Raw genomic sequence first — 22,735 nt, forward strand, 5'->3', positions numbered from 1 at the left:
GACCTGTGTAATGAACCATGTAGTCCCCTTTTGTATATATTAAACTAAGATCCAGATTTTGTATATAATTTCATTCTGTGTTGTTTATATATGTACATGTATGTTGTATATAACCAACCACCTTTAGTAGATACAATATTCTTTATTATTTAGGACAAACATGCTTCAGTCCATGGACCATCATCAGTGTCTTCACACAGTTATTTAACAATAAGATAATTTTTAGGAAGTTTTTTTAAAGGTTGGTAATGAAAGATAACTTTTATTTTTCATGTAACTGCATTACGTTCCATAACACATTTCATTAAGCTCTGTCTAAATAATTTGTCTACAAAGCAATATGTTATCCATAGGCAGGTTATTTAATTTGGTATATTCATATCTGTTATTGAATAATCATTACATTACATTAAAATTCTTTAATCTCATCTCTCAGTTTTCATGTTACACCCATCATGTATTTTTGGTGCAGCATAAGATCTCATATGTCACATTTGCATTAACACAGATAATTTTGTGTGTTATAGCAAACTATAGAGAATGTCAGCTTACATCTGAATCGCCATGAAAACCATAGATTTTAGATAATGAGTAATTTTCACAAAATTGTGCTAGTTATGTCTTGCCCTTGAAACTTTTGTTTGGATTTTTTTATCTGTTGCTGTGTTAGTAATTGTTTACATAGTTTTTCATTGATGTTGTCTTTCATATGTGAGAATTCATTGTGGGAAATTAATAGAGATTGTTTTTTGTTCCTTCATTTCAGAACAAAATATAAGGGCATGTGACTTATACAGTGGTGTGAACTATTCATTGAGGTTTTTACTGACTTGAAGTAATATTATGGTTACTGCAGGTTATATAATGTAGCAAATTCTTTTTGTTGTTGAATTCACATTCAGATTAATACCAATTTATTTTATATTCAAAGATAGTACATAGAGACAAACTTGTAACAGATCCATGGTGAAGAAGAGGCTGACAGAGACAGTGTTGGAGATATAATTCCTAGTGTTGTACGACTCAGTTCAACCAGTCTGGCCTCAACAAGTAGCAGTGGCAGTGGTTCTGACCCCAGGCCAAAGACTGTGACTCCTACTCCAGGTATGTAATTGGAGTCATGAAAGTTGTGAAATCTGTTGAGAAAATGTGGTCTGTATTGGTTGTCACAGGTGGTGGGTGACTGTTATGCAGAAATAATACATTTATACAACATGTTGCAAGATTACTTCTGCTTAAACATGTCAGCATCATATGCTTCAGTAGATTGCTGTCTTCTGGGCTGTTGCACCATGTAGTCTGGTAGACTACATGGTGAAACAACCAAGAAGACAGCAATCTTCAGACTCACCATTGTGAAAACCTCAAATCCTATATGTATTATTAGTTTATTCTTATGATAAGACAACACTGAATTGACCCATGTTTTTCCACTTTGTGCTTGCATTACTGAAACACCTTAGAAACTAAGTTTCTAGCTTTGTTGTTAAAAATCTGATGCCTGTAGCGGATTCTTTTTAAAAGTATAATAAAATGTCACTAAAATGAAGTCAGCCTTTGAAACACTTAATTTCAAAGTACGTGTAAAATCCTTTTAATCATTTCTCTTTTTTTCACCATCTCTGGTATGGTTGATATGTGGCCGTAACCAATTTCTTAGTGTAAAAGTGGTCTGTGTGTGATACAGTTTCATTTCTTGGTGGCATCAAGTGATCATGTCTGTGGTGCCACAGAAGTATGTAAAAGAACAGTGTTCAACAGGAATATGTGTTTATAAGATTGTCATAGTAAATAATCAATTTCATTGTTTGAGTACAGTTTATGGCACTTTCAGTAACTCTAATTTTTCTTTCACCTTCTGGTCCATGAGAATATATATATCCATATGTTGTCATAATAAATAAGCAATTTCATTACATAAATTAATTGTAGTTTATATTAGGAAAGACCTAGGCAAGGAACAACCATTTTTACTTTATGTATGTGTGTGCGTGCACATGTACTTGTATGAACTTCTGAAAGTTGCAAGCAAATCAGACAGCAGTAGATTGGAGGACTGATGAACAATGATTGTTTTTCTCTCATCATTCATGTGATGAACCTTAATGTTACACAACCTCCAGTCACTCACCATTTTTTGCAACATCCATTGTGGTATGTTACAGTATCAGTATAACATTTTCTTTATAGACTTGCCACTTACTCCTACTACTTTGGTTTTAAATGGTCATGCCATGATGGCAGATGGAGAGGTCACTGTGACAAAACCACAGTCTGCAGGTTCTTCCACAGGAGCAATTCCTAAGAGCATTAGCTTTGACAAGACTGCTGAACGAGGAGATAAGGTAAAAGCATTATTTTCATCTTATCCATATAACAGGGCATGGGTGTTTATTTCTATAACTATCAGACTCTACGTGTCCTCTGTGAAATAATGTTGGTGATTTTACAGAATTTGTGTTATGTAACATGTCCTATTACATTCAGCAGAGGTAGAAGTACTTCCTAGAGTTGCCTAGACTGGCTTATATACAAATAGAAATAAATTAACTTCCCAAGTTTGCCATTATGTTGTATCCACAATGTATTTACATATACATGAAAGCTTCTCTTCTTTTGTTCTTCTGAAATATTGATAACAACCCAGAAGATTACATGGCATCACAGTTCAGAAGACCACAATCCACATTTTGAACACTATTAAAACCTTAAATCTCATTTGGTGTTTTTTTATTTTGTTTAGTTACTTCTTTCTGTAATCTTAATTATTTATGCATAATTTCTGTGGCAGAATCAATCTTCTTCAGTATGTAGGTAAACATGGGTGGAGTGCTCATGTTAACCATGTTAGCTTTCTTATCCAGCTAACACTCTGAAGAATGAAAAATGAAAAGTCTTCTCTCTTACGTTCATGGTTTAGTGGTATTTCTTACACTGGAAAAGCATAATCAATCAGATAAAATGCGTTGTTAGCCAGCTGTAGCCAGCCAGGTACTTGCCACAAGCATAAGCCTCAACTAGGTGGCTAACAATACCTGGTTGACTGGAGGTGGGTAATGATGCATTTTATCTGATAATTTCTGCTGTGTTCCAATGTGTGTTATACCACTGATTGACAGAATACAATTTATTTATTTTATCTTTTTAAAAGTGTTAGCTGGAATAACATGGTTAATATGAATGTTGCACTATACCTGGATGAACAAATAATATGTTAGAAAAAATTTATCTTCCTGCAGGATTGTAATAAGACTACAACATCTAGACAGTTTTGCATGCCAAAGGAACATTCCAGTTTTATTGTGATAAGTATATTCTGATGGTTGTGCTATTTCAGCACTGAAGTAGGTTCTTCCATGTACTGTGCACTTTGCCTGCTTTTTATCTTCACTGTTGCTTTGTTTTACTAACTCTCATTGATGCAACATGAACCTTATGAAAGTTCACCCACACATATCTCATGTGGAGAAACATTCTGTTCTCAAACATTGCAGTCAAGTAGCTGACTTCAAGATATTTCCAGTTCATCATTTACAATCTTCGTATCATTTAGTATTGTAGGCTTTATAATCAGTGATGTTGAAAAAGTTTTGTTAAATAACTCACCATTTGAAACTGTAATAGTGAGTATTAATAATTCATAAAACATTGTTGCAGTTATTAAAATTATGTTATCTTTGTTTTATTTCCAGGATCTCCTTGATGATGATCAGAAGCATAAGCGGGGTTTTTTCAGGAACTTCAAGTTGTCTTTCAAGAGTCGTAGAGTCAAGTCACTGCGAGGATCTGATGATTTCGGTAATCGATGGTATGTCCTAGAAATTTGTATCATCAGAATGTTGTTACTATCCACATGATTGGGATTTTGTTTGTTCATCAGTGATAAAGTCCTTGCCCTGTTTTGCTATGTCTTGTCTGCATGGTGATTGCTAGAAGGCACCAAACAACAGCATGACTAAATTAATAGAAAAGATTTGAGAGTCATAGCCTTTAGTTTTTAGAATCTGAATTTAATAAGTAAGAATAAAATCAGTATTTGTTTTTTGCTATGCTCTGACTTTCCATGTGCTACTTAAGAAGAAGTTAGTATACAGTCTTACTCTTTATACTAGTGTAAAACGCCCATTGAGATTCAGTGGGAATGATTTCTTTCATATCATTATCCCTCACCGTCATTCCTCCTTTACTTTATTTTATATCATTTTCTCTTTTCTCCCATATTTATTTTATTTGCCTGTCCTATCATTGCTGTCCTCTCCATTTTGTTCATAACTATCTCCTTCACTTTTTTATCCTGTGTTTCTTTCCCATTTCTTCTTATCCTTTATTTCTTTCCCTCCAAAGCATGCCATAACAGAAGGTCAATAATTTCTGCTGCGTTCTTCTTCCTAAGCTTTCACTTTATTTGAATTGTCTGACAACAAAGTCTCTCCATCTGTCTTTCTGCAGTTCTTTTTCCTTCTCATCCTCCTCAGTTTCTTCCATTGTTCTTCTTTACACCCTTTTGTTACACCTTTTGTAACATGTTGTACCTTTCTTAAGCTTGATATCCCTCTTGGGCATTTTCCTTTTTTACTTTCATTGTCAGAACCTTTTTAGGATCCCATCTTTGTTTATTTTAAAATGTGTCTGTACCATCTTATTCTGCTTTTGTTAATTTGCCTTCCAAGGTGTTTATTTTTATCTTTAAATGCTGTAATTTTCCGATGAGAGTTTAGATTCTCACACTGGCGAGTATGAAGATGACTGTCTTCTGGAATGTAGCACCATGTAGTCTAGTAGAAGTTAACTAAAATTTCAAGGTGTTTGCTGCCTAATCACCCTGAAGATGGAGGCAGTAAAATTTAAGAGTTATTGTGTGTTGGTAGAAGATATCATACTCTTTTGTCTTAGTTATGAAGCTTCTTTAACTGCAAGTGATGGGGATGTTTCTCATTTACGACTCAGGAGGGGAATGTCGGAGGATGTGCGTTCGACACACAACTGTAATGGTGAGTGTTATGTTTCCTATCATATTACTCATTAGATATAATTTATATATACAATGTTTGCTATTGTAAAAATATCAATGCTGGTATATAAATTTAAAAAAATGATTTTGTAACAAATGTCAGAATCTATGTTAATGAGTTTACAATAATTGTACCTGCTGAGCAGAGGTTAATAAATCATGTGACACTTTGTGGAAGCAAGAGACTCTTAATATGCAGACTCCTTCATTCTTGTGAACTGCAGTTTTAAATTAATGGTTACAAGCTATTTCAATTGGATTAATAATTTTGTTTCATTTAGGAAGTCAATTATTTCTGAGACAGTTGTGTGATATAGGAGGAAAGACAACAGTTAATCAATGAAAGTGTTACTGGAGCAGCATTTTGTAGACATAAAATAAGCCATTATGAAGATATGAGGGGAAGAAAGGTACATTTTTGTTGGAGAAATTAACTGAGACTAGTATGAGGAGGGTAGGTGATAAAACAAAATTTTCTTAAAATTTTCCTCTGTGAAGGTTGCTGTTTCATGTTTGAAGTCATTTCTTCATCAAATGAATGCAGTAAGTTCAATTACCACACATTGAAATGCCATTACAGATTTGCAAAATGTCATCCACTTCACCGTGAAACAAAATTATTATTAGAAGAAAATAAGTATATTTTTCTCCTTACACATCTGCATTGTAAATAGTAGTTTAATATTTGATCCTGTTTCACTGTAGATACAACCGAAGACATTCTTGCCAAATATCGCCGCAAGCCTAGTGCAGGTGGAGACTCGACAGTTTCTGAACCTGGTACAGAGTTGAAGGCACCACAACTAGTAGGTGAGGTTGAGGATGAAAGATTAAGGATGGACCCAACCAACATCGAATCGTCATATGCATTTATTGATGCCAAACGCAAACTGCGTATGGTGCTGAGCACAGCAGATCTGCAGCATGTTCCCTGGGCTACAGATGCTAGCACCCATATGGTAAGGGACTGCTTTTGCTGTAGTGTTTAGTATAAGATAGTGGTGTAGTTTCAGATGCAATAGGTAATTTGTGTTGATTAGCAACATCCACCAATCTTACTGAAATAAAAGAAGTCTCAAAACTAGATTATGTTATGTAGTGCTGATATTTGGGGAATCGTGGTTTAAGATTTCCAGTGTGTTTTAAGAGTCTTGACACATTATTTTCTTTTAGTGCTAGATTTGTGCTATTCGTTGTCATTAGCACCACAACTCTCTTAGAGTCTTGGTTTCTGTTGGTTTGTGCTATTATCACTGTTAAATACAACATAACACTCACATTTTTTCTTAAGATTATTTGAACATCTTAAACATGTGTACTGCACAGTTTTGATTTTTGTTTTTATACAATTTTCATAATGGATTTCTGCTTGTTGCAAAATATATATCATTTCTCTGTGTGGTGAAAATATATCTTATATCTTGTTCCATAAGAGGTAAATTTTGAGAACAGCTGAGTGACTGTCAGGTTTATAAAAAGGACTATATTCAGTATAGTTGGTTACTACATAATGGACTTTCATCATTGTTGGGTAAGTTTGTGGAGTATTTATTTTACCCCCAATTTGTATATTCTTCTGTCATTTCCATAGAAGGGTTTTATTGTAATGTAAAATCAAGGGTAGTTCAGGCACTTATCAGTTTAACAATTTTAATGACATGTTACTATTAGAAATGTAAATGTTTCAGAGGGAATCTCGGGTACAGAAGGAGAATGAGTTGGTCTCATTTCTCCGGTTGCAGTTAGCAGAAGCTATCAATCTTCAAGACCGCTCACTTATTGCACATTTACATGAGACACTGCGGTGCATCCAGCTCTTTGATGATAGTGGGTGAGCATATGTAACTGCAAAAATTTAAAGTTACATCAGGCAGTTTGTTATGTCATAAAAAAACCAACTTTTAACATTTTTTTAAAATCAGTGTACATTCACTTACTTACAATTTTGTGGTCATTTTTTGTCTATATTGCAAATGTAAAGGTTAAAGTAAATGGCAGATTTTAAGGTGTTTTTGAATACAAGTTGTCTGGTAAAATTCCCATAAAATTCTTCTCCAGGGAATAGTGTATTTGAACATTGAACTGAGGGCGGTCTTAAGTGGAGGTAAGTTAACATGAAACTAAAAAGGCTGGGACTGCAGGAATTTAATTTAAAATGTGGGAAACTGAGAAACACCAAATTGAATTCTAACTTGTTTCATGCTGTAAACAGAATGAACTGAATTCTGTTAGAAAACAGGATGAATACCATTTGATTGACCCAGGCATAGATGAAGGAGTTTAAAGAGGAATTCAGGACTTACTGTGTTATCAAGAATTCTCATCCAGCAAATTTAGTATGTGAAGTGTCCTAGCATACCATTGTAGATGAATGGGGGTCTGACTTATAGTGTGGGAGTTCTCAAACTGTGGCAAATTTTGTAACATCAAATTCATTAATGTGACTGCAATAAATCACTCACCTTTTTATTTAAAATTAGAGCATTAAGTTCTTATGACTTTGTATGCAGAATAGTTGGTACTTTAAACTCCTAAGAAACCTGATATGATATTTAACTTCTCATCTTCTGTGTTAGTATGCAAGGCTAATATGGTACTTGCTGTCAACAGTCATACATTGTGCAGGTTATGAGGGAGTGCACTTTTATTATATTCACTGTGAATTAATAATTAAATAAACTTGAAATAAAACATCAAATCCACAACATTTTTAAAGAAATCTGCTTAGCAGTATACATACATTATATTATTTGTATTCACATTTCATGTATGTTTGTAAGATTGTATAATTGTTAGCATTTATTCTTACAGCTGCCAGAAGCTTTTTAAGTCCCTAAAGGAAGATTACCAAAAACGGTCTCCATACATTGCCTACCTAGTGAGGTGTCGACAGGGACTGCTATCAACCTTAGCACATTTAGAAAGGTATATTATAGCGTGAATGTATTCTCTTCTGTTTGTGTGAAACTTGTAGGTCTAACAGGCAATTCTCCTGTATATTTTTTATGTACGATTTGATTATAAAAGCTTCTCATTCCTTTTAAAAGTCTTTAAGAAATTAAGAATGTTTACACATGAACATAAAAATTGGTATTCAAAGTTTCCAATATGCATGTATTTGATATCCCATTAGGCATGTTATAGTTATAGTATAAAAACTGGTGGCTCAGATACTGAAGGCTAGTTACATTCTGTAATCTCATAAAAGCAAATCAGCAGTAGTAATTCATAGATAGTTTTGACCTAAGTTTGTAACAAGCCCACCTTCAGGACTAATCAGTGTGAGTGGTTCAAGCATTTCTCACATTCTTGGATATCTGTGTGAAGGAAGAAGTTCATAGTACTAAAGATAAAGCAGACTGTGTTTGACAGATGGTGATGCATAGCCCATGAAAGTGGACAAGACTTTCATCTGGAAACGCAAACTTCCTTAGCTGATACATAACTTCGGGTTTCAGGTTTGAACCGTGTCAGGTGTTCAGTATTAACCACTATTTCAGCAAACAGTGCAGTTGACATCTTCTGTCAGAAGATGGCTGTCTTTTGGGTTGTAGAGCCGTGCAGTTTGGTAAAGTTAACCAGTGTTTCAGATGTCCTTGCTACCTCCATACTCATCACCCTGAGGTAACAAGAATCTCTGAAACTAAGTAACTTCAGAGTCTGACTTCAGAAGGCGATAGTTGCTCAGCTGATCAAAGAATTGCCTGCTGTTTATTGAACCTGTAGATATATTACCAAGTTCACAAGAGACTATTTATTATTGAAACGGAAGTAATAAAAGATAAACATCTCTGTCTGAGCCACACACCAAACCTAGTAATATGTCCTGCATACTATAAAACTTAGTATATGCATTCAAATTCTTTACAATCGAAGAAAGTGCTTAGGTAGTTTTATGACCTATATCGACTCTTGATAGCACAGTGGTATCTGTACCATCTACTTAGCATTTTGCCCACAGGGTATATATATGGGTTTCATATGATTCTTACAATATATGCTAAATAGCATTAAGCAATTGATCTTTGTGATATGGACTCATTATGTTTTCTTAGAGGCAGGAATTTAATTTTTAAGAAATACTTTAGCGAACTTTGTGCTTCAGAGGGTTAAACAGATTGCATGGCACCTGACGTAATTGTAGTCCCTTGATAATGCAGTTGTATTAAAATCATAAAGAAAACACTAATTTAAAGGCATATTAACCCTTTAAAGCTGAGTTATAACTGTATGTACCAGATGCTTTAACAGTCATTAACTCTTCATTTTTTTGATTCTGTGAGTAAACAGGGATTAAGTCCTTGAACAGCATTAACCATTTGATCTTTTTAATGGTGAAGTGCCCCCCCCCCCCCCTCCCCCGAGTACAACACAGCTTTCAGCAGAAGGAACATGTTGGTTTTAGGCTGACTGAGAGATTGAAATGTGACCGCCAGGTGTGCAGCCGATTCTTGGTAGCTGTATGTGTAACAATGTTTCTAGAGAAGAGAGAAGAGATACTTGGCAGTTTCACTGTTGAGTTTCAACAATTGACCCTTGCTGATGAGAAAACAGATTTGCTGGATAACTTTTTGCACACACTTTCACTTGAAATGGACAAAGACCCAACATGGCAAGGTTTGTATTGCAGTATAGCATTCAGGATGTGTTGAATTGACACTGTGGGTTGTTTTTTGTTGTATAAAATCTATCAATGTTTGATATTAATATGAAAAGCAAAACACTGTATGAATTTTTTTTGTCTTTTGGAAGGTTTTTGTTTTGTATAAAGGTTTTTTTTACTTTAATTTCATGTAGAGATTGGGATTTGATATAAATTTGTTATCTGTTAAAACTAGACACAGCTTATACATGGAATTATATTTTCAGTGTGCAGAGTAAATGAAAATATATGTGTAAGACTTGAGGTTCTCACAGCGGTGAGTATGAAGATTTCTGTCTTCTGGGTTATTGCGCTGTGTAGTCTGGTCGATGTTAACCAACGTTTCAGAGGTCATACTGCCTCCGTCATCAGGGCGATGATGGAGGCAGTATGACCTCTGAAACGTTGGTTAACATCGACCAGACTACACAGCGCAATAACCCAGAAGACAGAAATCTGAAAATATATGTATTTGTACTGTGTTGATTGAGCCCTGGCATGGCAAATCCTCTGGTTACAGATGGAGGGGATGGCCTCCAGATATGCATGTAACTGCAAATGTATTGAGTAAGCAGTTACAGATAACCAATAAGAAATTGTACTCCAGCTTTGTGGTTGGGCGGGGGTGTAACAACTCCACACAGTAAAACCTTGTGAAAGAGACTACTTGGGAGGTGTAGGTGGGAGAATAATATTAAATTGGATCTTAAATTTGGTGTGAGAGTGTGAAATGGATTCATCTGGTTCAAGGTACAATCCAGTGTTGGATTCTTGTGAACATGGTAGTGAACATTACGGTTCCATGAAAGACAAGGAATTTCTTGACTAGCTGAAAGATTATCAACTTCCCTGCCAGTATTGTTCCATAGTATTAGTTAATTAGATATATGTTCATATTGACTGCTGTAATTTAAACAGTTTAACTGGAGTGTGTGTGATACCAGAACATTTATTCTGGTGTTGTGTGTTTAGCTGCAAGCAGTACACAGTTAGAACAGGCACGCACTGCAGTTGAGCGGGCAGTAATCAGTCGTGTGTATACTCATGCCCTTTATCCAAATGGTGATGGAGATGTGTCCAGAGATCAGTGAGTACAAATTTGATTAAAGAAGGACAACTTTTAATTACAAATGTTAAATTGTAAGCTTAAACAGTGGTCTGTTGGATTAATTTCAGTTTCTTTCTGAGATTTTTACATTTTAATCAGAATTGTTAGTTTTAAAAATCAAATTTGATTAGTTATGATTAGATTTAGAATTAATTTATATAGAGGATGAATGAAATTAGCAATAAATTATCTTTTTGTTAATTTTTTTTAAATTGTGATTGTGCCTTTGTCTATGCCAGTTAAACATTTTAGGTTTAGAACCAAACTTTGGAGTAAACCTAATTTTGTATTAATCTTCCACATGTGCTTAAATATGATTCCCATTTGGTACTAATTTTCTTGTATAAATTTGTTATACTAGGAAATTTAAATTAAACATGTATCTTAATTAAATTTATTTTTTGTTGTAGGGTTCTTTATGAACACATGAAGAAGCTTTCTAATGTAATCACACCCAATCATAAAGATCTTCGTATTCCCAAGGTAAATTATTTCTTCCATACTTTAGTGGGAAGGCTATAACATAGAAAGTTATCTTATGATCTGTGATTGTGTAATTCTGTCTTACAAACATAAAATTGTGCTTTTTCTTCAATAGGTGTTTCATTACGAATGCCCATGGCCATCAGCACAGGCAGAAATATCAGCAATGGCTGCTTACAAAACACCATGTGATAAGCTTCAGTGTGTTTTCCGCTGTGCCACAACTATAATGAATTTGCTGTCCATGGCCAGTGGGCGAGGAGTGCCAGCTGCAGATGATTTTGTGCCTGTACTAGTCTATGTTCTTATTAAGGTACTTATTCTAGTTTTATCAGATTTGTTTTGAAGCTATGCTATTAATAAACTGTAGGGTGTGCTGCTTATTTGATGAAGGGTTACTTTCTTTCACAGTAGAAAGTTTTAAAGAAAAATAAATGTATTGTTTAGACAAAATGTTGAGGTACATGTTTCTCACATGTAAACATATCTTTTCCCCACCATCTATTCAAAGTGGCCTGTCTTAGGTCCACAGTGCTTTTCTGGTAAAACTTGCACCTAGTAATTGATTTTACTCTGTCACCACCCACTTGCCCCACAAGTGTTGTATTTTCTAACGCCATGCTCTTATTGGTATGTTTGTTGTGCTTGATAATTGATAATTTAAATTTTCATGATTAAGAAGGAATTTATGTGTCAAGAGTCTGTTTCTCTATGACCTCCCATGATCACATTGTGTGATATATTTAACTTTTTGTTTAATATTTACACTTATAGTAAACAATTTGAGAAATAAAAGTCTCAACAGTCACTACAGAACATGTCTTCTGTAACATGCAGGAATAATATATAACCATTCTCCTCACAGGCAAATCCACCTTCACTGCTGTCAACTGTTCAGTATGTAAACAGTTTCTATGGGAATCGCTTGAAAGGGGAAGAACAGTATTGGTGGATTCAGTTCTGTTCAGCCATTGAATTTATCAAGACAATGGACTACAGTGATTGAATTATGTTATTTCCTTACTGCAATAGCGTAGAGAAATAGTGAAATGCTGTTTGGATGTCCCATTGAACTTGAGGTAAGAAGCAACTTTCTACAGAACATGTGCAGTAAGGTACATGTTAATATATAGAAGCTTTAGATAGGTATTAGTTTTTATTGTCATGTTCTTAAATGTTCTATACATATATATAAACCGTTTTGCAGGTGCTGTGTAGTTCAGGTTACTCTAATCAGTGAAGTGCTGGTTATATGTGATGTGCCTATTTTCAGTCTGCTTAGCTCAGTATGTGGCCTGTTAAGTTGTACGAGGGTCGCTCATTAAGTAATGCCCCACATTTTTTTCCTCAGAACATATTTATTCAAGATGGCTCAAATTTAGTGACAATATAAATCAATGTTTCCTTTACACATACTATTTTTCCACATAGTCCCCATCAACTTGTACGGTTTTACGCCAGCGTGGAACAAGTGCATGCATGCCTTGCCGGTACCAGCTCTTGTCCTGTGCACGTAGCCATGTCCTCACTGCTTGAATAACGCTCTCGTCATCTTCAAACCTTGTTCCGCGGATAGCATCTTTAAGTGGCCCAAAGAGATGGAGTCGGAGGGTGGATGGGGCAGCACCGTTCAACCAAATTTGGTGATTTCTTCCCGGGTTCTCGGACTTGTGTAAGGGCGTGCATTGTCATGCAGGAGCAAAATTTCTGCTGGATGCTTGTGAGGCCGAACTCGTCGGAAACGCTTCTTGAGGGTTTCCAGGGTCATAATGTACGCGTCTGAATTGATGGTCGCACCTCTTGGCATCACATCCACAAGAATGACCCCATCACTGTCCCAAAAGACAGTCATCATGACCTTTCCGGCGGAGGGAGTTGTCTTGAATTTCTTCTTTCTCTGTGATTGAGGATGATGCCACTCCATCGACTGCCTTTTTGTCTCCGGCTCAAAGTGGCGTATCCAGGTTTCTTCACCTGTAATGATCCGGGACAGAAAGATCTCTCCCTCAGCATCAAAACGCTCCAACAATTCAGAAGAAATCGTTTTCCTTTGAATCCTGTGGTCTGCTGTGAGACTTCGTGGAACCCATCTTGCGCACACCTTCGAATATGCAAGAGCCCGGATAATTGCAATTACACTTCCATTACTGACTGAAAGCTGTTGGGCCAATTGTCGAGTTGTGATGCGCCGATCCTCACGAATAATGGCATCCGCGCGGTTCAACATGTCTGGAGTGGTGGCTGTGGCAGGACGCCCAGAGCGCTGCAGATCACGGAGCTCGGTTTCTTCACTTCCTGAAGCTTTAACTCTCTTAGCCCAGCGACCAACGGTGCTCCTATCGACTGCACAGCTTCCATACACAGCACACAAACGTTTATGAATGTTCACCACAGTTTCTTTTTCAGCAAAAAAGAATTCAATTACAGCTCGTTGCTTGTAACGAGAGTCGTTCACAGACGCCATTTTAACAGTTCACTACAGCTCCGCTATCGGTTGGAATCATTTGAAACTCCGTACACGAACGCGGGAAACATCAAATCTCAAGCATGTAAAAGTGCACTTTTCTATCTTCATTATTGGCTGAGAAAAAAAATGTGGGGCATTACTTAATGAGCGACCCTCGTATATTGAATGATGCACCATAGGAAACTTAAAATTGGTTCCAAATTAGTTTTCTTTGCCTGCCTCCACCCCCAAAGGGTTAATTTACTCAAAACACTCTCAAGCACTAACAGTTCACACTGCAGTAACCCAGGTGTCCAGTCAGTACTTGTAACACTGTGAAAACCTTAAATCTTACAGACAGTTTGCAACATTACAAATTATGAATACCTGTTGAAATGATAATTTTTTATAAAATTGTATAAATTCTCATCATATTGAAGTGACACTCTATTTTACCACAACTATCCAGTGATTGATGTATTTGTTGCAATTAAAGTGTGTAATTCAATTATTATTATATTATATTAACTGAGCAGTTTAAGTAATGTATGTAATGAGAAGAAAATTTTTCTCTCTAACTAGCTACTTCATACATACCTAGTTATGCTCTCAATTAGTTACTCTTTGGATTACCTAGTTAGCTTTAACTGCACTTTCAGTTAATATATGAAATAACTAGATAGCGTATAAAGTAAAAAATTAGGTACTTAAATAATAACATACAAAAATTAAGACAAGGCTAGTGAACTCAAACAATTCTCAGTGAATGTGGTGCCCAGAATATTTACACACAGCGAAGAAAAATGAGATGAATGTTTAAGATGAAAATTTATTGGTATTAGTTATCTAATCAGATATTTCCTGTAAAGAATGAGAAAGTTATATTATTATAACAGTGCAATTATGTTATAAAACGCTTTGTTTACTGGTCAGTTTGTAATGAAGTATGTCTATTATATAGTATTTGTGTGAATATAAGCCGCATTTGAATTTAAAGAAAGGAATGAAAAGCAGATACAATCTTATTTAAGTTCAAAACATTGGTTGTGATGATTTTGTCACAACCATTCACATTGGCCTGCCAAACAAAGAAATTTACCTCATTATTTTGTGTTGTTTCATTTAACCATTCTTATGTGAAAACACATTTTCATATTTACTATCATTGAAATATTTGGATTGATTTTCTTTCTCAAAAATCATAATGCAACATTTCCTGATTAACCGTTGTAGAGGATATGCGGGGGATATATGAAAAATCTGGCCATGTGCCACCAGAAAGTCAGAGTTTCATTCAGAAGCAAAAATGAGTTCCATTTGTTGTTATTATTATTATTATTAAATATAAGAACTGTTTTATATAATCTGTTTTTCTGTTTGTCCAGACCTTTATACTACTGAGTCCTCCAATAGTTTCTTTCCAAGAATTCAGGAAACTAGATTTTCTGAAAAATCATTTATTTAATTAAAAGGAAGAAAGGAAGTGCTTAAGAAAGGTTGTTAAGGTGAGGGCAACCTAATACATGTTGTATTTAACATAAATAGAATATGAGGGCTGAATCTTTTAACAGCTACAGGCTTTCATCCTCTTGTATATGTTCTAAGAACTGTTGTGCCAGTAAATGCTTTACTTTTTTTATTTCTGAAGAGTAAATACATACTATTAATTCTGTTGCAGTTTTCTCAACGTTTCCCATGAATTTGGCCTGCATTTGGAGTGGAAAGTGGGGGCCTTTGTTTAATGAAACAAAAACATTGTTTTATGAAACTATTTATGTTATTGTTACATGGTTTCAGAATTCTTCAGTTACCATTATCATCATCATTACATTTGTTATTTTATAAACATACCTATCAGTAAACTAACACTGTATTTACTTTCATTTGGATTAAGAAGTATGTATCGCAAGATGTAAAGAGAGTAACTTTTGCTTATTTTGTCTCTTGTGTATATATTTTACTGTGCACTGGTGCTTTTCTGATTTTTCTAGAAATCCATCTGTAGTGCATGCTGTACATAATTAAGTATCTCTAAAACAATTGCATGTGGATTGAAGATACTCATTGTGTACAAAAGTTTGTTAAGAGATTATATTTTGTACAAAGATTGCATGTACATTAGTTACATAAATGTGTAATTGCCAAATCAAAATTTCTGTTACTTCTGATGGTGTGTATTTTTCATGTTTCATACTGATAGCTCAATGATGATGAACATTCCTGCCAGTGTTGGGGAAAAAATCTGTGATGGCAATTTGCAAAGCTATATTGCGCAAACACCATGTTTTCTTTTCTTGTACATAATAGAATCTAGGAATGTCTGCTTAAGTTATGAATGACAGAAATAGAAGAAATGGAGCATACATATGTATATGAAATGATACAATGTTTGATAGATACTCTTGGCCCACCCAAATGTGTTAGGAAGATGATATGAAAGTCAGTCCAGTATCTTTGTACTTTTGTCTGCTCATTTTTGTGTGTTTATCATTTGTGAGCTATAGCTGAATATGGATCAGAATATGTAGAATTGATATGACTGGCATTTTTATAAACATACATTTATGGAGTTAAGTATTGCATGTACATTGTGTTGTAGAAAGAGATTGAAGTGATTCAGTGAGTTCCCTGCTTCTCATAAAATTCAGTATTTTAGTGCTGGTCTGTTTTCTTCACAGTCTTATTTGTTGTGGTAGCTTTTTGTACATTGTATCATCTTGCCTTTATTATTGAATTAACTACCATACATGACATACTAGTATGCATAATTTTTGATTTGCAGTAAGTTCCATGGGTTCCTGAGTATTGTTTCATTCATAGGTGTGTGGGTTGGGTTATGCATGATGCCAGATCTTGCACGATTTTTAATTTCAAATATGAACTGAAATAACTGAGGACAAATATTCTTTGGATCAGGTGGGTGGGGACATGTAGCATGCATGGGAGAGATGAGAAATGCATACATTTCAGTTAGGAAACTGGAGAGAAGTTGCCACTAAGGAGACCTAGGAGCAGGTGGAAGTGTAATATTAAAATGTATCTTAGAGAAGTAGGTTGTAACAGTGTTCCCTGGATCTGTCTGACTCAGGATAGGGATACATTTCAAACTCTTGAACACAGTAATGAACATTTGGGTTCTATTAAAGATGGGAAATTGACTGACAGTGACTTTGCTGCTTAAGAAGTACTCTGCCCCATGGTGTTTAATTACACAGAATTACCACATCTCCAACAGTAACCTCATGTTATGCGTTTACAGGTAAAGCTGCACATGCAATTTGTTATTCATACATGATGTAGTCAAACCTTGGAAAGGTCCAAGAAGGTGCATATAAAAATAATTTCCTTTAATGCATTTAGATCCGGGTGTAACACTGCAAGTTCCTTTTGTGTTCTAGTTTTGTTTAAAAAAATAATATTGTTGTATTGTACTTTAATAAGTATTCTGTTATCATTTAACTGCATTAATTATTTTACTATTCCATATTGCAGATGTATTTCAATTATACTGAATTGTCATTAGTCATACAGTTTGCATGTCAGTTACCCTATTACATTTTCTTAATTAGATGTTACAAGAGTTGTGAATTTTTAAACTCATGGAAGGTATTTAATATTTTAAAACATGTAATTAAGGAAGAGTAAGAAGGTAATATTATTAAACTGCACTAGCATTCTATTTAGTAGATAATGAAGCACCTTACCCAAGGTTTAGTCAGATCAGAACCATTTACTGTGGTGCTTAAGCAGAAGGGATGTATTATTATGTGGGAATGCAGCACTTGGTAAAATACTACCGTAATTACAGATTTTTGTTATTAACCTACATTTCTACAAAATAATTTAACTTGAGTGAAGTGGTAACACTTCTGAATAGCATTTTGGAGGACCCCAGTTAATATCTCAGCAAGGACACTGAAGTTTGTCATTAGATTGCTGTCTTCTGGGTTATGGCACCATGTAGTCTGGATGAAGGAGGCAACAAGGACCTATGAAACGTTGGTTAAAGTTCTACCAGACTGCATGGTGCTACAACCCAGAAGAGAGCTAAATACTACTGAAGTTGCCATTGCTTTTTCTCAGCCACTTCTTATTACTCCCAGGACAGTACCTTAGAATAAATGTTAACCATACTATCATGTTCACCAGGCATTACCATCTTCTCAAGTCATTTGACACTAAGCATCCACTGTAGTTTATACAGTGTCATTATGTAAGATACAATAGATTTCCTTTTCTCACCTTGCTTAACTCTGCTCATTGGGAAGACCATAACCTGCAGATTTTTACTATTAAGCTGACCAAAGGGAAGGAGTGATAGTGATTTGGTTGGTTATAGATATAACACAAATTACACACAACAGTTAGCTTTGTGCAGTTTAGTATAGACCTTGACATACATTACAATATGAAAAAAGATTCACATCATTTTCTCTTGAAAGGGAAATAATTCAGTTTATTTGAAATTTATTTACTGTGCCTGAATGTGTCATTTGTGATTGCTTATTCTTAATTTGTGGGTTAATTATCAGTTCAGAAATCTAAATAATTAATTTATAAATAACTGCATATGTGCATGAAATCTGTGTAGCCATTGGAGTCTCTATCTCTTTTCTTCTTCTTCCATTCACCTCACACATTGTTAATTTTAATCAGTATTATTAATGTTATGACTTGCCATTTGTACTTCACATGCCAGCATTAGCTGACCTTGTATATATGATTAACAATTTACACAGTGTGCCTGTATATGTCTTCCTATTTCTGCAAAACAGTATATTGCAACATACAAGGACACCCTTACACTGCAGCATCAAGGTTACTAGTTTATGGTGAATGTAAATAAAAAAACACCAGTTTGTCTTTTTAATACTGTTTGTATTGTGACATTTTCTGCCTTTTTTCTTTTTCTTCTTCTTCCCCCAGTTGAATGGAATTATACATAGTATATATGAATGGAGAAAGCATCCTTCCTTTGCCCGTGCATTTCTGAAAATGAATTATACTGAAATTGCTTATTTATTATAACAGTCTTATAAATATACATTTTAATTGACCAGTTTTCTAGTGGTTACTGCATTAATACCTCATTCTGATTGATTTATGAATTAGATGATTTCCAAGCAACAAAAATAGAGGTGAACACAGATTTCTTTTGCATTCAAAGCATGTTGTACTATCCTAGAAACCACATCCAGGATGGAAAGAAAAATGGATAATATAAATGTGATTGGATTTTATAAAAGGATTTATAATTATGCCAGCACTAAGTATTGTTACATGTTACAGCAGTTATTTTTATTTTATGTTCCTTCTGAAACTGGCTGCCAGCCTACTGGTTAGATCAACAAGCTGCAAAATACTTGTGTTATTAGCTAATTATATTTTTAAAATTTTTATGGAAATGTGGAGAGGTTATTTTTATGGCAGGTGTATACTTGTTGGCATACAGTCATCTTCCCGCAGCTGTGAAGATGCTGTGATCCACAGAAGATGGAATTCACACACATTCTGTCACAGATTTTTAAGATGTTTTGAAAAATTATAATTTTATTTATTACTTGGAATACAAAACATTTTGTGTAATTTCTTATAGAAACATTAGTAAAAGCTTTTTGTACTGTTATCACAGTTACCACTTCTGTTTTATATCCTTGAGGCTCTGGGTTTGAATCTTGGTCAGGAGACAAACTCTCCTGACTGATGTTTTGCATGGTTTTCTTCTGTCCCTCCATGAGCATTTTAAAATACACTGCAGGCACTTACACATCATTCCTGAATCATAATTCACATTCATCCTGTAATTCAGTGTAATTATATAACCCACACAGTTAAGAAAGCATATTAAATGATGTTTCATTTATTGATGATCATGGCAGTATGATTTAGGTGTTTAAATTCAGACTTAATCAGATCTGTTTTATGATAAGTATTCATTTTTATTGCAGTGTAATTGTATGATTTATCTCTCTGCATCTCAGGTATAACCATCTTGTAAATCTAAGCAGGAATCAGAAATTTTGCAGTACCTTTAGCAGGAGAAGTCACCATGTGTTTTTTTTGCAGTACCTTAAGTGCTACTTAATTATTCTGCAAAGGCCAAAGGAGTTGAACAAATGAGATATGTTTATTGTAGTGTGGTGTAGCCCTTAAGGATGCATCTGTAAGGAGTACATTCACTTAGCAGACGAAACAGCATACTGAAGTAACAAATTGCAACTGTGGAAACATGCACTGTATTTATAAATTTAGGTGAGAATAAAGGACACCATAATTAACAACAACTTAACACTAGCATGATATTATTTAAGGGATTTGTTTTAGAAGCATCAAGAACGTATACACAAATGCTCCCATTCAACGTATAGTACAGAAACTATGTAAATTAAAATGAAGCACAGTTGAATACTGTAAAGATGTGAACCATGCAAGTCTGTTAAATCATAATGAAATACAAGATTTTTGGAGCTATACTTCTGTGTAAAGTTATATGTATTGTTGTGTGATAATTGGCAAAATAAGTGCCTATTCTTAGTATCTCTCAAGCTATTGTATATGTCCATTGTAGTAGTTATAATTCAGATGCTTTCCGTAACATTTTACAGACATTACAATACACTGATTTATATGTAAAACATTTTTAAATGATTCATGTATGAAGTGTATAATGCACCAGTACTGTATAAGCATAAAAATTTAGTGCTGCTTTCTGTATGTTACACTGCAAGGTACATGTTTACCTCTTGAAAACTGCTTCTTCCTTCAGTAAAAGTTTGTAGTTTATTATCAGTTTTTATTTTCAATATTTGACCATGATCTCAAGATTTAATGTTTGATTCTGCAGTAATATATTAAAGTACATTTAGATACACTGTTATATAATAACCATGATTTTCAAGCATGATACTTTTGTTTGAATTGTGTTATACTCATTCTTTTCTAAGAACTTGAATAGAATTAATTTTTTGTAGATGCTAATTTCTTAAAGCTTGTGAGCACTTTGGCTGCAGATCCATACATGTAGGAGGAACAGTTGAACATGATAATATGAGAACAAAGTATTTTTTTAAAAATCTAGAGTGCTGTTACAAATTATATTTAGTGTACAGTAATAACATTAAGGATATATATATATATACACATACATAACTAAATATATGGGTTCCTTATTTGATGTGGAATAAATATGCACATTTTATTGCTGGCACTGTGAATTTGTATTGTATTTCAGTTACTCAGTAATTAGGAATGCAGTCTATGGTTGCATTGCATGGAGTGCAGCCCTTAATACATTTCCATATTTTTTTTAAAACAGGCATCATATTTTGTTCATTAGTTCAGAGGACAAGGTTTATGTTGTCTGAAATGGAACTGATCTTTATCCTAAGGCTGTGGAAGGAAATCCCATGGGTCAACCTCCATGAGATCTCCCTCTTGCTCTTTGTTACCTCCCACTTTCTTCCAGCTGTCTTGCTATTCTGTTTGTGTTATTGGTAGTGATTGCTGTTACTGATGTCTAGCGCCTCAGAGTTCCAGTCATCGTCAGATGGACTTTTTCGTATGACCTCAATGTAGTAACGTATGTAGATTTGAGTTCACTTTCAGGGACTCTGACATTTGGAATGAGAGACACTTCACTGCAAGGTGAGTGGTACTGTAAGGCCGGGTGCACACGAGCGGGAAAATGCCGCGCGTGCTCGCAGCGAGGAAACCCGTGATAGTGCACACGTAGCGTCATCGCTGCGAGCTCGCCGAAAAACTCTCACCAGTACTAGATTGGATGGCAACCAAAATGGATGTGTACAGAAGAAAACGTGTAGTTTTGCCTATTTCGTTTATGAATACATCCTTAAAAAACGCAATAGGAAGTACTGGACACACCCGTTGGTTAGATCACGGCTGTTAAAAGGGGCGTTCGTGACTGTTTACAGATTTAAGAGAAGATGAAAGTAAATTTCATAATTATTTTCGTATGAGCTTAAAGTCGTTAGATGAGCTAGCAGCAAAACTGGATGCATCCATCAAAAGTAAAGATTCTGCGATGAGGCTTGCAATACCTCCTCCATGACTGGAAGGCGGTAGCTGTTGCGAGGATTGCGAACCACGTGTGCACTGCCCAATGCTCTCACACAGTCTGCGGCGATCGGCGAACTCGCTGCGAAGCAGCAGTGGTTGGCGAGCGCAAATTGCTCGCGGCGTCACCGCCATAGTGTGCGTTGCTCCACTGCTTCACATGCGCGAGAAAATGACGCGGCGAGCTCGCCAAAATAACTCGCTCGTGTGCATCGAGCCTAAAGCCGTGTATCGACTGCGCGCGGCTGCCGCGCGAGGCAATGTTCGTTGCTTTGCCTCGCAAAGTCGATACCATGTTGCCACGTGTGGCAGAACGAACACTGCCGCGCTCGAACTTGGCGCGCGTCGAGCCAAATCGGAGCGGTTCTTTGTCCCGCGGCAAAGGAATTTCAGCGTGCTGTGCTCTCTAAGTTAAGACGGTCTTGTGGCGTTCCGTCGTAGCAAAATGGAGAATGAAAAGTGTGTAGCTCTCATACAGATTTATAAATCTAAAGAGGTGTTGTGGAATTCAAAAATTTTTAATTACCATAACAAAAGTAAACTCTTGGCTCGATCAATGAGGTTATGTGTTCGAAATCCGATAATGACGTTCGAGTAAAATTTTTAACTGTATCCTCCACTAATTCAAATGTCATATCTCGCATAAGTCTATTTCCATATTGCATTCGCTGATGATACAGTCCCTTAATCCACCAACGCACTTTTCGTTTCGGTTTCTTATTTTCTTCCATAATGTTGAACATCAACATAAAGGCAGCCGTTGCACGTGCTGTATTCGTGGTGATCTTGCGAGAACTGACGAACAGCGTCGATCAACAGCCGAACACGGCTGCCGCGCTCGATGCTAGTAACCACTAACACGGTTTTGAACAATAAACGAACAAACGAGTTTGCCGCGCACAAATAGTCGATACACGGCTTGTTTTGTTTAGTGTTCTGTCTGACGACAGGTCCATATGAACAGGATCCTTC

General features: G+C 35.4%; 1 protein-coding gene and 1 long non-coding RNA gene across 5 annotated transcripts in view; one reads left to right on the plus strand and one right to left on the minus strand.

Moving 5' to 3' along the window:
* Gapvd1 (GTPase activating protein and VPS9 domains 1) overlaps positions 1 to 20,904 on the plus strand; it is a 43,800-nt gene extending 22,896 nt beyond the window's left edge. The window contains exons 18-31 of one of the 4 annotated variants that reach the window (XM_022080674.2): positions 960 to 1,104; positions 2,191 to 2,345; positions 3,693 to 3,808; positions 4,894 to 4,991; positions 5,717 to 5,970; positions 6,700 to 6,842; positions 7,823 to 7,936; positions 9,417 to 9,628; positions 10,626 to 10,740; positions 11,172 to 11,244; positions 11,360 to 11,557; positions 12,110 to 12,323; positions 15,076 to 15,195; positions 15,369 to 20,904. In XM_022080674.2, the coding sequence (XP_021936366.1) occupies positions 960 to 1,104; positions 2,191 to 2,345; positions 3,693 to 3,808; positions 4,894 to 4,991; positions 5,717 to 5,970; positions 6,700 to 6,842; positions 7,823 to 7,936; positions 9,417 to 9,628; positions 10,626 to 10,740; positions 11,172 to 11,244; positions 11,360 to 11,557; positions 12,110 to 12,250 (1,764 nt within the window). In that variant the 3' untranslated portion in view covers positions 12,251 to 12,323; positions 15,076 to 15,195; positions 15,369 to 20,904. Of the gene's footprint in view, positions 1 to 959; positions 1,105 to 2,190; positions 2,346 to 3,692; positions 3,809 to 4,893; positions 4,992 to 5,716; positions 5,971 to 6,699; positions 6,843 to 7,822; positions 7,937 to 9,416; positions 9,629 to 10,625; positions 10,741 to 11,171; positions 11,245 to 11,359; positions 11,558 to 12,109; positions 12,324 to 15,075; positions 15,196 to 15,368 lie in introns of those variants that run through there. The other 3 variants (XM_022080681.2, XM_022080664.2, XM_022080691.2) reach the window with 3 other exon arrangements.
* Positions 18,055 to 22,274, minus strand: LOC147871208 (uncharacterized). The gene is made up of 2 exons (XR_015532499.1): positions 21,139 to 22,274; positions 18,055 to 19,488 (listed from the first exon to the last, which is right to left on the minus strand). It is a non-coding gene; the product is annotated as an uncharacterized LOC147871208 (long non-coding RNA).
* Between the last annotated feature and the right edge of the window lie 461 nt (positions 22,275 to 22,735).

The sequence above is a fragment of the Zootermopsis nevadensis genome, unplaced genomic scaffold (assembly GCF_977971745.1).
Source record: "Zootermopsis nevadensis isolate Lab colony 2312 unplaced genomic scaffold, Znev_1.0 Znev_ptg000061l, whole genome shotgun sequence".
Taxonomy (NCBI): Eukaryota; Metazoa; Arthropoda; class Insecta; order Blattodea; family Termopsidae; genus Zootermopsis; species Zootermopsis nevadensis.